The sequence below is a fragment of the Nyctereutes procyonoides genome, unplaced genomic scaffold (assembly GCF_905146905.1).
Source record: "Nyctereutes procyonoides isolate TBG_1078 unplaced genomic scaffold, NYPRO_anot_genome, whole genome shotgun sequence".
Classification (NCBI taxonomy): Eukaryota; Metazoa; Chordata; class Mammalia; order Carnivora; family Canidae; genus Nyctereutes; species Nyctereutes procyonoides.
The window spans coordinates 49,845,552-49,860,672 of NW_026575140.1; the positions used below are offsets into that span (position 1 = coordinate 49,845,552).

The 15,121-nt window shown below is 35.9% G+C and overlaps 1 protein-coding gene across 12 annotated transcripts in view; it reads right to left on the minus strand.

Moving 5' to 3' along the window:
• Nucleotides 1–15,121, minus strand: part of NCOR1 (nuclear receptor corepressor 1) — a 151,565-nt gene that overhangs the window by 79,954 nt on the left and 56,490 nt on the right. For 8 of the 12 annotated variants that reach the window (XM_055305353.1, XM_055305357.1, XM_055305356.1 and 5 more), the window contains exons 6-12: nucleotides 13,256–13,369; nucleotides 7,756–7,812; nucleotides 7,173–7,225; nucleotides 6,808–6,834; nucleotides 4,673–4,739; nucleotides 2,122–2,294; nucleotides 1,129–1,219 (exon numbers count right to left, since the gene is read on the minus strand). In XM_055305353.1, the coding sequence (XP_055161328.1) occupies nucleotides 1,129–1,219; nucleotides 2,122–2,294; nucleotides 4,673–4,739; nucleotides 6,808–6,834; nucleotides 7,173–7,225; nucleotides 7,756–7,812; nucleotides 13,256–13,369 (582 nt within the window). The remainder of the gene's footprint in view (nucleotides 1–1,128; nucleotides 1,220–2,121; nucleotides 2,295–4,672; nucleotides 4,740–6,807; nucleotides 6,835–7,172; nucleotides 7,226–7,755; nucleotides 7,813–13,255; nucleotides 13,370–15,121) is intronic. The other 4 variants (XM_055305361.1, XM_055305363.1, XM_055305360.1 and 1 more) reach the window with 1 other exon arrangement.

Sequence of the window (15,121 nt, forward strand, 5' to 3'; positions counted from 1 at the left end):
CTCAGTCAGTCTGAACACCAAAGCAGATATGGGGCAGACACATTAGCTTGAAGTCACTGCAACTGGTCCTAGTTTTGGATGCCCACTGATGTGCTCTGATGGAATCAGTCAAAAAAGCAAGCAAAAAAACTGAAAACAGATTAAGTCATCATTGCAAGGATTATGAGCACAAGTTTTAAAATATATAGCAATTTAATAATTGTGTCTTTGAGCATTACTTAAGGAAACCACCACATTCAAATAAGCAAGACCTGCAGGATGCAGTGATGAGCTTTTCTAGTGTTGTTTTGTTTGTTCGTTTGTTTGTTTTAATTAAAGAATAGTTGACATCAGGGATGAGGTTTTTAAAAAACTGGTATATAAAATCAAAATCAGAACGACTAAATAAACAGGAGGTGGCTTTTGGACCAAGCTTTAGAGACAGTTTGAACACGGCTCAGAATACTCATGTTATGGATTAAATTTGTTTTCTTTTTTTGTAAGATTTTATTTACTTGACAGAGAAAGAGAGAGAGAGAGAGAGAGCACGCGCGCACGCGCAGAAACAGGGGAACACCAGGCAGAGGGAGAAGCGGCTCCCCTCTGAGCAGGGACTCTGATGTGGGGCTCAATCTCAGGGTCCTGGAATCATGACCTGAGGCAAAGGCAGACGCTTAACTGATGGAGCCACCCAGGCAGGCGCCTCCTGAAATTTATTCTTATTCAGCACAGATGTATTGATGCCATATCATCTCTCCCAGGTTCCCCTGGCTAGAGAATACACTTTGGAGAACCCACCAGCACCTCAGGCCTTCAGTTGTCCATTCTAGCTCAGATGAATCCCTTGTCAATCTGGTCTTACACATCCCTGCCACCAATGCCCAGGTTCAGGGTCTTATTATTATGTTAACAGCCTCTTTACCTCTCCTTCCATGCCTCCCTGCTGCTGAAGCCATCTGTGTAAGAAGCCAATTTGATCATGGGACTGCCTGGTATAAAACCTTAAATGGTTGCCCAGCCTTTGGAACAATCCAAACTCTGTAAATGTTCCCTCATTTATGTACAAATAAGCCCTCAGTTTCTGGGGTATGAGGCTAAAATGACTGAATAATCAATGAATTAAAAAACTAACTCAATTAATTTCCTTACCTCCTGCTCGGAGAGCCCATCAATAATTTCAGAAATCTCATGCTCACTCCTAGCAATGGTGGCTGAAAGGCCAGCTCCCCTCTGCCCAACTCTAAATATAAAAAAGAAATTATAAATATATTTAAAGGCCATTTATAAAGAAGACACCAAGTTACTTTTATATACATTACTCCGATGAATGGGACTTTTTTAACCAAAAAGAAGTCAGAAAAGAGATGCCACTGAGCCACTACTTTTAAGTAATATGCCTGAAGATTAGAATTCTATAGAAGTATGATTAAAATGTTGAGAATAAGATTTAAAGGTTACATGTCCAGGTTCGAATGGTAGAACAACTTATGGGAAACTTCTGAAAACCACAGGTATTGGTGACATTTCCATTTCAAATAGCAGTCTTTGCTTTCCAAGGTAGAAGACAGCAGACTTAGAAAAATACATTAAATATTTTTTATAGAGGGGTATAAAAAACAACTCTCATCCCTTATAAAAATGTAATCGTGATTAAAGAATTAAAGCTTACATATAATCTTACAAGAGATCATGGAGAAGAAATCTAAAACTTTTTCTTTTGCAAAATACTTATTCTCTAAAGTAAATACAAATCAGAAACCACTGATATCAAAGAATGTCTTAATCAGCAATCTATTTAATACTGTTTGGTCATGTTGGTAACGAAGGACTAAGAAATAGTCAAGTCTATTCTCTTTCACTGACATTTCTAAAGGAATGGGTATTTTTCAGGAACAGAAGAATTAATTTCGAAACATTTATTTAAATTTAGATTGAATAGCATCATTAGGCATAAAAACTCAGTATCAAATTCAGTAAGACATAATCTTTGATAGCTGATAGTGAAGTTCTATATACAAAATGAAAGTTCTTTATGAACTTTCTTAAGATCACATTCAGGTGATTCATCAACACTGTGAAAGAGCAGAAGTGTGACTCTGCAGGAGAGGAAAGAGCATACCCATTAAACATCAAACTACTTACCGCTGAAATCTTTCTTGTTGTTCTCTTTGTTTTCGAATTTCTGGAAACTGCTTTTCATAGTACTCCCTTGTTTTGCTTTCTTTAGCTTTCCTCCGGGGATTATTTTCTATTCTGTCCACTTTTTTCTCCCATGCCTCCATGAGCTGATCATAACGTTGGCAGATTTTTTGTTCCTATTAAATACCCGCAGCAAATTAATAATTAAACTAAACTCTGTCATTCTGACAAACCTAATATTTTAAACTAAATGCTACTTCATAAGGCTAAGTCAGAAGTACATTTCACCTAGGACTCAACTGTGAATGAAAAGCTGTCCTTGGTCTGAAAGAGGAAAGAGGAAAGAGCTCTGTTTCCCACAAAGATCAGCATATAGAGCATACTTCGCCTAGATTTTTTTAGTTAACATTAATACTAATATAAAATAATTAATTAATGAGCTATTAGTAGCTGACCGACTACTTTTGTTTTCCTGATAACAATATATATCTTCAATGTCCAAAAAAATGGAAAATAGTGACAACATGTAAATAATCCATAATCCCAATCACCCAATGGCAATCATACTTATTAACATTTTGGTGTTGTCCTTCCAACCCGTCAGAGAAAACACTCACTTTAACCATTCCTCTACTGCTGGAGGTTTTGATTACTTGAAGGTTTTTGTTATTAGAAATAATGCTACCAAATACACATTTTTGACAGTCTGGAAAAGGTAGAAATCGGTTGTACTTTATGAGAAAAGGAAATGCAGTGAACCAACCACATGAAACCAAGAATTAATCCTTTGAGAGAAATGAGTACTGTATGATCTCATTTTTTAAACAGAGAGGCAAGAAGCCTCTATTATGAGCACAGAATTGTGAACGTGTCAACCCCACACAGATAGGAAAAGGTGTAGTGGCACTCACAAAAAACCACTGAACACTGGTCACCTCAAGAAGGTGGCGCTGGAAAGGAAACTACTAGCCTCACACTCTGTGCCACTCCTACACACTTCCCAATCATTCTTTCCAACTTCCAGGTGTCTTCTGTACCTTTCACTTTCTCTATCTCTAGCTAGCTCCTCAGTCCAGGCCAACATCATCTCTCACCTACATCAAAGTAAAAGCCTAACTGTTCCCCACGCCTTCTTAATGGTGGAGCCAGATGCAAATTCTTATAATACAAACCTGAATATTTCACTCCCTCAGTTCAAACACTTAAAAGATGCCCCCGGGATCTAACCCAAATTCTCAGGGGTGGACCTCCAGGGCTGTGTCCAACCTGGCCCTCTTCGCTCTGCAGCCTCATTCCTGCCATGCTCCCAGCAACCTGCCACAGTCCCTCTACCTCCCAGACCTTCACCTAAGTTGCTGAGGCTGTGCAAATTTCCAGTTTCTCATTTTCCTGCAAACTTCCCTGTATGATGCATACATGGAGCATTAGCTATCACTCCTGAATGCTCCCACAGTCATCTGAATGTCCATTCCCACAGTGAGACTGCGATACTGTAACTGCCTGCTGACTCGTCTACCCCCAGTTATACCATAGGCTACCTAAGGGTTAAAACCATATGGCTGTCTTGCTCACCTCTGTAGAACAATACATGGGACAGAGTAAACAGCCAATAATGATTTTAATCAGTGAACATGTAAACATTATAACTAAATACTCTATGAAACATGAAAACAAAGTCTATGCTTCTATGTCTGTATCACCAGACATTAAATTACCACAATTATAATAAAATAACTGGATAGAAAAAAAAAATGGTTTAGTAATTTCTTATTTAATACCTGTATATTTTTGGCAAAAACAAAACTCAGTAATTTAAAGATAGCATCTGAAAAACCAGGCTGCAAATTACATTAGAAGTTACATATCAGGTAAAAGCTGCTGACTCTTGAGCTTTACAATTCATTAAACGGTCATGTCATTAAATAAAAGGTACATGGCTCACTTCTGATGTGAATTAAAGAACATCATTTATTTGGTAAGCAACTGAATTTAAATGAATCAACAGTTTGTCTAAATTTAGTATGAACATATTACGAAAAGAAGTATACTGGTATTATATTTCCTGTTAACTTAATTTCCATGAACATTATAACCACAAAACTTCTGGACTGCAAGTCATAAAATAAATATGAAAAAGTATCTGAATTTCAAAAAGCTGAACTTGAGCTGACCCAGTTCCTAATAAGAAAGAACAGTAATGTCTACTCAGCATGACTGTAACTTACCCACATTTGTTTGAGGGTTTAAGAGACTAAATGTAGATCGTCCTATTTCTCTTTCATATTCTTTTTTAACTACTCACCATTTTCTTTATTTTGGCTAGATGAAAATGCTATACATAGATGACCAAAGAAATTAATCTGATAATGATATTAATAAATGTCAACTGCTGCTAGAATTAGATTTATATTTAAGTCATCTATAGTTACTTTCTAAATCAGCACCTTTCTTAAATATAATCAAGAACGATTCTCCATAATAGAGGGAAAGTGAATGCCTACATGAGCATGAATGGGACAGTTGCACAAATTTCAGTTAAAGGATAGGACCTCACCCTTTGTTTTCTTGCATGATTTCTTCTTTTAAAAAATAAAATGAGTTTTTTCCTCATCACCTGGTTTCTAGAAGAGAAAAATATGGTTGTATGACATTAAGAAAAAGCACGATTTAATAATGCATTCACTTTTTTTTTTTTCAGAGACACTGAAAAACAAGCAAAGATCACTTAGGAATATCTGATGTAATCAAAGTTAATTTTAATTTTTTCACCCTGCAAAATAAGACTTTTGCAATAATTAGAACTGACTAAAATGCCCCCCACTCTACAGAAAGATTTTATACAAATAGTTCATTTTCAATTATTACATCCAAGTATAAGGCAAATATTTTCAAGTTATAAGTACACAGTCACTGATTCTTGTTAAGAACTCTGATGATATAAGCAACTCTGTGCACTCTTGGAGGAGGGGAGGTAGAAGAAAAGGAAAGGCTTTTAAGTTACCTCCCTCCCTCAGGCATGGTGCTGACCTCCCTTCTATGAGAATGTTTACCAACACAGAGAGAGGGGACTTGTGCTTTACATGGCAGATTTTCTTCAGGCACAGAAATGACACAAACCACTCTAAGAAGTCATGGAGGGTAATGTGACAAGAAAGAAGACTTCTCTTATATCTTAATGAAACAGTTACACTTTTTAAATTTGAAGCATTATGACCTTCAAAAACAATGACATGCAGGTTCAAATATAAATATTTATACCCCACCTACTTCCAGAAAGGATTTCAAGCTGATTATTCAAATATAAATACAAAGCCAAGGCAAGTAGAAGTAATTTTTTGGATTATCTGCCACTCAGGACTAACAGTGACACTGGCTCCACTCAAATTAGCATGGACAGTCAGGAGCTGGCTATATGGAAAAGTAGCCAAGACATGAAAAGAATTATTAAAAGGTATATTTGCTATTTCATACAAAGCAAATGACGGTGATGAGAAAAGAGCTACTACACGATTCATATGGATGCATGCAGCTGAGTAAATGGTTATTTCACAAGGTGACGGACAGTGGAAGCGTTACCATGTATTCAGTTTGCTCTAATTTTAATTATGTGCTACTCAAAGGCAAATGATAATCAATAAATATAATTTAAAATGTCTCCTAGGACTTAAGAAGTCAGTAACCCATCCCACAACAGTGTGCTAAGCACTGTAGTAGGGCACTGTAGACAGCATGAAATAAATCAGACCGAGCTGCTCTCCAGCTAATATTAAGGGGGAAAGACAGAACACAAACATAACTGAAGCTTTATGGGGGGAAAAAGTCATTAAAAGTAGCCAACTAGATTTTATCTGCTATTCTCTTTTCAAAAAATGCTAAAACAGCTAAACAGTTCCAAAACAAGGTATATTTTATGAGTTTTGCCTAAACTTCTAAGGGTTGTCAAGACCATAGTAGCATCTCACACAAAAATCCTATATTATAGAATTATTTTTATTATAAACCAGTTATTTAACAAAAGTTAAAATTATTCAAATTTCAATTTTATTCATGCATACTACCATGCAAATTATATTTGCCACCAATTCTGCAAAGTAGTCAGCTACTGCACATATTTTCAGTAAGAAATTTTTTAAAAGAAAAAAAATATGATATATAAATAGCAATGTGCTCAATAGTAACTATACTAGTAGATAATTAAAAAGTTCTGATTATTCTTAATAATACAAAGTAGAAATATCACATTTTTGTTACAAACTAAGAATAATTCACCTAAATTCTCTTAAAGTATGATAATTAAAAAAAAAAGAGAGAGAGAGATACCTATCTAGCTTCCTCTCTTACTTCAATCAGATCAAGAAATTAGATTTTCTTTTCACTTATTTTCTTATTCCAAAATCTGCATCCATAAAGGCCTGGTATCTAGGATGAGCAAGGCTAAGCAAACTACATTCTGGAGCAGTCTCCTCACCCATGTGAGGTGACTGAGCGCTTCCAAGGCACCAGGACATTAAATGGCAGAAGGGTCTACAAATACCGTCATTAGCAAGAGTCATGGAAGGGATTTCCCTAGAATAGGATTTTGAATAATGATAAAATGATCCGTGGCACTTCTACTTTGCAATGGCAGATGTGGCTTGGTGGGGGACGGTGTCATCACTAGTCTTAAATGAAAAAGCTTCATTATCTTACTTCATCATGCGCCTTGCAGGTACTCCACTGAAAAAAAGACAAAACAGGAGGCAAAAAATTCAAGCCTCAAGGTAAGCCATTTCAATGTTAAGTATTCACCTTTTTTTTTTACTAGCAGATCATAAAACCAGCTAGTTTTATGCAATAATTTATTTCATTTTTTTGGCCTCGGAAACTCAAAGCTGTTACCCCAACCCCCAAGAAGCCAGAGGAAGATAACATATAGTAAAACGACAGCAAATTACACAAATCTAAAACACACCTACACTATATTATAGTAATATGTCAGCAGATAACATAAAAATGATCTCTTTATAGAATATATGGTCTTTAACTGAAGAACTCCAAAGAGGATAAATACTTACGTCTTGATGTTCTCATGATACACCTTGGTATCCGATGGCTGGTTATAGAGTGGCTATAAAATAAATCAAATATTTACATAAAATGTTGTACATGTTTATAAAAATACAAAGAAACAGTTTATATTTTAATGTAAACCTAGTACTTGTACATCTTCACAATACCTGCCTGCCCCTACCAAAACCTCCAGACTTCCAAGTTCTCTGAATAATTCTCTTTACCGCATATCCTAAATAATGCCGCTCCTGCAAAAACATTTATAAATCCACTATATCCCATAAGAAATTACATTTATTCACAGATTTTTAATTTCAGAGGCAAGGAAGAACATATGGCCCAAAGAGCCTTCTATTTCTGTTCTTCTTCCTGCTTTTATCTTGTGTGATTAAATGTCCTGCTCAGGCAAAAACATGTTCAGGACAATACTTCTGCAAAGGTAACCAGGTTTGTGCACCACTATTTTAAAGTTTACCACAAATGTACTGCCCGATCTCATTCCAAAGTAGATAGATTGTATTCCACCTTATCCCAAGAAAAAGGACTACAAAAAAACACTAGGCATGGAAAAGGAAATTTCTTACTTACCAGTTCAACTTTTGGGCCAAGACCTTCAAATATTTTATGAGCTTCTTCTGCTTTTTTCTACAGATAAAGACATTATTATATTGTACAATTAAAAATTATATTACCTAAGGGCAAAATCACTGCCAACTTAATAATATTTACCTAAAAACTACTCTATAGTTGAACTTTCCTTATTTCCAAATACTCTTTTCACATGATAGGCTGAAATGCTCTTTTTTGTGTTCATAGCTTCCTCACCAAATTAAGTCAAGTTTCACATTTGTACTGAAAGTAATACCTAAAGAATTGTGAAGTTCTTAACAGCAAACAGATATATCAAGATTCTAGGGAGAGGGAACACAGATCCACTGTTAGAAATGAATCCCTCAACACTTCAAACTCCTAACATCTTTAACAAAAATTTTAAAACATAAAATACCATAAAGTCACCCGTCTTTACTATTGTAAGCCGAACTGATCTCTTGGAAAAAAGCGTATATAATGAATTTATATTCTAGTTACAAGAAAACTTTGGTAATAACTGAACAGAGGAATAACTAGTTTGAATTACTCAGGTGTTCAGTAATAAATCCTGAATTAAATATTTTTTACAGCCCATTTTCCAAAGTAAATTAATCTAGACCAATGTGCTATCTAACAGATCAATGTGCTAACAAATTTGACGCTAAAGATGTTTAAACTAGAATTATAGGACTACCAAATGTGTCAGTGATTCTCAAGTCCCTCTTCCTCCCCAACACATTCCCATTAGTAACAATGGCTCCCTGTCTGCCACACAGTAGCCACCCACCTCCATGCATTTGCTGCTGGGAAGCTCTCCAGGGCTTCTGATGTGACATGCAAATGGGAATGGATATTAATCAGCATTCCCAGAGTGTAAAGAAAGATGTTCCCTTAAAACAACTATTCTCCTTTTCATCTCATTTATCAATCAAAATCAATTCGTCAAATTTATTTAGTATATGCTATGTGAAAAAAAAAAGTGGAGGAAGCATAAAATACTGTAAAGCACTTTCCAAACTCCAAGAAACTAAAAAGGTTATTAAGATGAGAAATAAACACAGCAAAAAAATCAAACATAGAACTATAAAAATCCATTACATTTACATAGCAGATTCTATTCTTATAGAAATTTTAAAGGTTTGATAAAGGTTGACAAACCTTGGCACTATTAACACTTTGGGCCAGATTTGTGTTCTAGGGACTATTCTGTGCACCGTACGATATTTAGCAGTATCCCACTAGATGCCAGTAGCACTCCATCCCTCCTCCAAGTTACAACAATCAAAAAGGTCTCCAGTTGAGAATAAACAACTGTTCTAACTATCAAACTAACTCAAGAAATCAAAGTGTAATGATCACAAAATTCAAATTTATTAGCTTCAGGCATATATTAAATAACACACAAAGAACACCATAGATAATAAATTTGGAAATACCTAGCACCTGCAACTAACTTTCTCCAGACCCAACACTCACCAGTTTTTAAATTTGCTTTCCTTTATTTATTTATTTTTTTAGTTTATTTATTTTTAGTAGTCTCTATGCACAACATGGGGCTGGAACTCACAATCCTAAAATCAAGACCTGCACATTCTACCAACTGAGCCAGCCAGGTGCCCCTTAAATTTGCTTTCTCAAGGCCCTCTGTACTAGAGTCTATAATAAGAACAGGCAGGCTAAGTGGAACTATACAGAAATAACACTGAGAGACAAGGGAGTAAAATTATATTATGGCAAATACTTACCAGTATCCTAATTCATAAAGGCGCTTACCTTTTCAGAGCTAATTCTAAAAGCTGGTACTTGAGATGTTTGCAGATCCCAAGATTTAAGTTTTGCAAACTTTTATTAAACATTTAACTTCATAACTGCTAAGAACACATTAACCTATCAAATTTGGCAGACACAATTTAATTTATAACCCTCACATTTCCATATTATAATTTTTATTCTAAGTCTAAAGACAGAAGTACTTAATTCCCCAAATATACTGCTATGTCCTGTGGGCCAGGCACTTACTAGACACTAAGAAAACAATGGTAAGTAGGAGGAAAGAGGGCCTTGAAAAGCTTCATAAAGGAAATATTACGTGACCAGGGTCCTGAAGCATAAGCATACTCAACAGACAAGACAAGACAAGACAAGACAAGACAAGACAAGACAAGACAAGACAAGACACTGGAATGCCTGAAGGCAAGGGGAACATCCGAGGATAAAAGTACTAGCAACTTCAGGGGAACAGTCAAACCTATTTCAGTCGGATAGCCTTAATAAAGGAGTACCGGGCATGGCCAGGGAGGCAGTAAGCTCCAATAAACGTTTGGGCTATTCCATCCAAAGTGGGAAATAATCAAAAGGTTTTTTATTTGGAGAATTACGTAAGGGGGACTCAAATATGAAGGACATTCACTATTTATGGGAGCGATAAAGGCTCATGTAAGCTATTGCCAAAAGAGGAAGAGAGAAGCAACTGGAGAGACTACTATTGAGGAGGCAGGACTGGTGTTCTTCACTGACTTCCTACATCTACAGCGTGGCAGAGAAGGGGAGAGAGAGATTGCCCAGGACATCAGCCTAGGTGATGGGTAGTTGCTGGCACTAAGTATACTTTCTATTGTCAATCCCTTTCTTTCTTCTGTTGTCACTTTAACTTGCAAGTCATGCAATCAAAATATAAACGAGAGCTTTGAAAACCATACTCCAAGCAAGCACCTCCTCTTCTATATGTATTAGAATTCTGAAATTAGAGCATTTATAAATATTTTTAGAAACTACAATGGGGAAGGATAACAGCAAAGTGAACTGTTAAAAATAGTCCAGGAGGGATCCCTGGGTGGCGCAGCGGTTTGGCGCCTGCCTTTGGCCCAGGGCGCGATCCTGGAGACCCCAGATCGAATCCCACATCGGGCTTCCAGTGCATGGAGCCTGCTTCTCCCTCTGCCTGTGTCTCTGCCTCTCTCTCTCTCTCTCTCTGTGACTATCATAAATAAATAAAAATTAAAAAAAAATAGTCCAGGAGAAGAGTCTGTTTAGAGACTAAGTGAATCTCAGTCTAAAGTTTAAATATCATGCCAATTTTTCTCTCAGGAAGCTAACTTTAAAATTAAGTCACTTTTGGGTAGCTTTCTTCCTCCCCCTAATTTTCTAAAGAAACAAAAGATGCCTAATACAAGATAGGTCACATTTGGCTTAATTCCCAACAGTATAGACTGCTTTGCCAAATAAGGAACAAGAGAGAAATGTCCTCTTGTCCTCAGCCATCTCTCTTTTCCTCTGGTGTCGAAACAGATAAGGTCATTCATTAAAAAAAAAAAGCTTAAAAGGCTGTGAAAGCCTTACAGAAGGCAGCACGGTGAGGCAGTAGTGAGAGCCTATGCCCCAGCCTAGCTGTGCTCTCAGTCAGGGCTTCCCCTCCAGGAACCTCTGCCAGAGCTCTATAACACTGCAGATGACCAGTAGCAGCACAAGCAAAAAGACATGTGTAAAAAGATGATTTACAGTTACTGAGAGTTAAAAATAATCTTTATTGTAAGTCTAATACTAAGACAGATTTCAAGTGTGGTTGTTGTTCTATTCTTCAGAGAATGCACCACAAAACTGAATATACATATACTAAAGTGGAAAGAAGCTTCTATTTTTTTTTTAAGATTTTACTTATTTATTTGAAAAGACAGAGCAAAATCAAGGGGAGTGGCAGAGGGAGAGGGAGAAGCAGACTCCCCACCGAGCAGGGAGCCCCACGCAGGGCTCGATCCCAGGACCCTGGGATCATGAACTGAGCTGAAAGCAGATGCTACACCAACTGAACCACCCAGGTGCCCTGAAAGCAACTCTGAGTTTTGTGGTTGGGCATCAAGAAACGTTCACTACGCTAATTAATGAACACATGTATCTACAAAAACTGAACATAAATAAACTCCATCAGATCTTGTTCAACAGTTTTCAGTCCTCACATCCTAGTCAGGCAACCACAGCAATGAGAAGGCTAATTAAGAAATTCAATCCATTAATAAATATTATAAATTCAATTTCTTTGAAAACCGACTCATGCTAAGAAGTTAACATTTTACTTCACAAGATTCTTTTCCACTGTTAGCTCTAATCCCTGTTTACTGTATCTCTGAGGTCCTAAACTGGCCATGAAACCCATGAGCCCACAAAAGTGTTTTATTGTTCTATAGTAGTATTTTTTTCTCTAGAGCAGGTGATTCCACACAAACCCTCTGTTTCTGGCTTTCCTGAAACAAGGGAGTACCTGTCAACCTTGGGCCACATTCCTGCCTGACCACAGTCACTGCCCCTCCAGGCAAGCCACGAGGCCGTCCTCATCACTAGCTTTACGTGTACGGTTCATTCTCATTGGATAGATCTTCAAACAGATCTTCAAGGAGACTGCTATGTCCATTCATAATTTGGACTAATTTTGAACTCAGCCAAGAAAATAATATTACCTGCCCACATTTTTACCTGCCTGTGACACTTACCATTATCATATTATCTGATGACTTTCAGTTACCTATTCAATATCACACATACATGTATATCAAAGATTATTCTATAGACATATATGTAATTAATTCACAATTGCTTTTCTTAAAGCTAATTTCCTTTAGGAACTGGGCTATAATAAAGTTATAGGCTGCCTGTGAAAGATATATGGATCCTGATGACTCTACTCACTACAAAGAAAATCAATTAAAACAACAATCTCAACTCCTACCTTATGATCACCTTTAGCTAACAGGCCTTTTCTCTCCCACAATACTTAAAGCAGATTTTTAGACTGGAAACTTCTAGAAGCCCAGTGTTAAGCAGCTCTGTTAGAAAGTTTAAATTAAGGTGAAATCCATTTCCCTTTAACTGCTACTTCTGGGCTAGATTCCAGTCAAAAACTAACTTCAACATCACAAAATTATTCATAGAATTGAGACCCAGCTTTCCTAAGTCGATGAATAGTTTTAATTATGAGTATTAAAGAAGAAAATTTTTTAATAAAGTTAAAAAGCAAAGTCTACCTAAAGGTCAATGGCCTCACACTTTATAACTAAGATTCAAACTACAGCCCAGCTATCAATCCTAAAGCTAACAATGCAAGTCATTTCTATATCGGATGTCCCATCTCTAATAGGATGGTATCAGTATTCGGTATCAAATGTCCTTTATAAAGTGAAAAACTACGGAATGGCTTGTTTTGTATTATGTGCTTGCAAATTTGCTTGCCAATTTTATATAATAGGAGACTCAATTGATAAAATTACATTCTCATTAAGTAATATTTATGCAATATATAAATAAAATATTAATTTAAGATACACTTATCAACTTCTCTTCAATCTCTAAGGAAAAATAATCAAGCTTCAAAGTTTAAGAATATTAAAAATTATGACAGAAATCTGGTTTAATACAATTAACATTACCACAGAACACATTGATAATTCAAAAAGGTATAGCCAAGTGCTTTTAAAGGCCTGTGCAGTAAGAAATGGCATGAGCTTACCCGATTCTCATCATAAATAATTTGGACAATACTGCGGTGTTTCTGTTCCACAGGAGGAGGGGACACAGGTTTCTCAGGCTCAGGAGGTTTAGCTGCTTCTTCTTCAAGCTGTTGCTAAGAGACCCAGAAAGAAAGAGTCAGGCAGCGGATGCAGTCACCCCTCCCGGTAATTAATTGCCAGAGATAACACATGCTACTGAGTAATTCTATGGGGTAATCTTCTGATCTACTAGGGTCTAATGGACCAAGAGTTCCAACAAATCCAATCAGATTTATTTTGATTAAGAACTAAATAACAATCATTAGATGGAGAAATCCTTTTACATTTTAATTCTGACAAATTTAAAAGCAAAATAATAAGAGAAGCTAAACATATCAAGGTTACCCCATAGACGTTCATCACAATGACCTTTTATAGCACAGGAAAAACACAGTATGCACTAATGTTTGGTAGGAAAAACATGGTAGCACAGCATTTACAGACTAATCCTCAACTCAGAACAGCACTATGTTCAGCCCTCCAGCGAACTTTTATATTTTGCACTCAAGAGGCACTGGCAAAACTACAACTTTGTGTACAATTACAAAAGAGAATGCTAGCTATCTGCATTACTCTGCCTGGGTTTGAGACTTAGGGTCACCCTTTACAAGTAGTGGGATCCTAGGATCCTTTCTAGGTCTTACTATAATCCTGAACAAGTATATAAACCACTCATATGTAAAGTAGAGCCAATCTAAGGATAAAATTCCTCCAGAAAGAAACTTCAAGGACCACCTCCACCTTGGAACTCAAAGTACTTTTGCAGGCTGCAACTGTATAAGCAAAGGACAGGTATTTGGAGTTGTGAAGTCATTTCTATGGGACTGAGTTCTTCAATCATTCCCTTTCTTTCCTTTGCTCAGAGGGAACTTCTTTTAGGATCCTTGCTTAGTAGGTATAGAAAAAGGAACAAACAAGTTTCCAAAAATCATACTTTATTCTAAGTATCAGACAAAATCATTTTAACAGAAAAGCTAAAAACAAACAAAAACAAAAGATACACATTTTCTTTCTTTTTTTTATAAGATACACATTTTCTTTACTTATTTGTTCTTTTACATAACTTTACAATAATTTTGCAAATTTGAAGAACTAGGTGGAATTTTTATTAAAATTGTATAAAACATATACAATTATATCTCAATTGTGTTCACATTATTAAAATTATTTATACTGTGTTTCTATGCATCTATGGTATATTTCCTTATTTGCTCAAGCTGCCCTTTATATTCCTCAACAAAATTTGTAACTCCTGTACATCTCATAATAGTCATACAGCATATTTTGTTATTTTTAATTATAATGGGTTACACATTACTGAGCATTTACTATATGCCACATACTATACAATACATTCGTTATCACAACTCATACAACCATCACATAATTTAGTTGATGTTATCAGCAATATTACTGCTATTTCATGAGTGAAAAAACTAAAGAAAGAAGAAAGACCAGATCTAACTACCTCAGCAGAATCGGACATGGAGATTTAAAAGAATTGTCAGGCATGTTATTATAAATTTAATATGATTCAATAAATAAACGATGGCTGAACTTTTTTTAAAATCAAGGTAATATTCTTTACATGATAAGATTTTTAAAATTAGCCTAATAAAAATTAAAGCAATAAAAACATAATTGTAATTGAAGATATATTTGACAGATTAGATGTAACTGAAAAGAGAAATGCAAACTGAAAAACAGAAATGAAGAAACTGCCAACAATGGAGCCCAAAGAAGCAACAACTGGGAAAGAAAAAAATCAATGAAGAGACACAGAAGACAAGAGTGTAAGATGTTACATCTAACAGGAATTTCAGAAG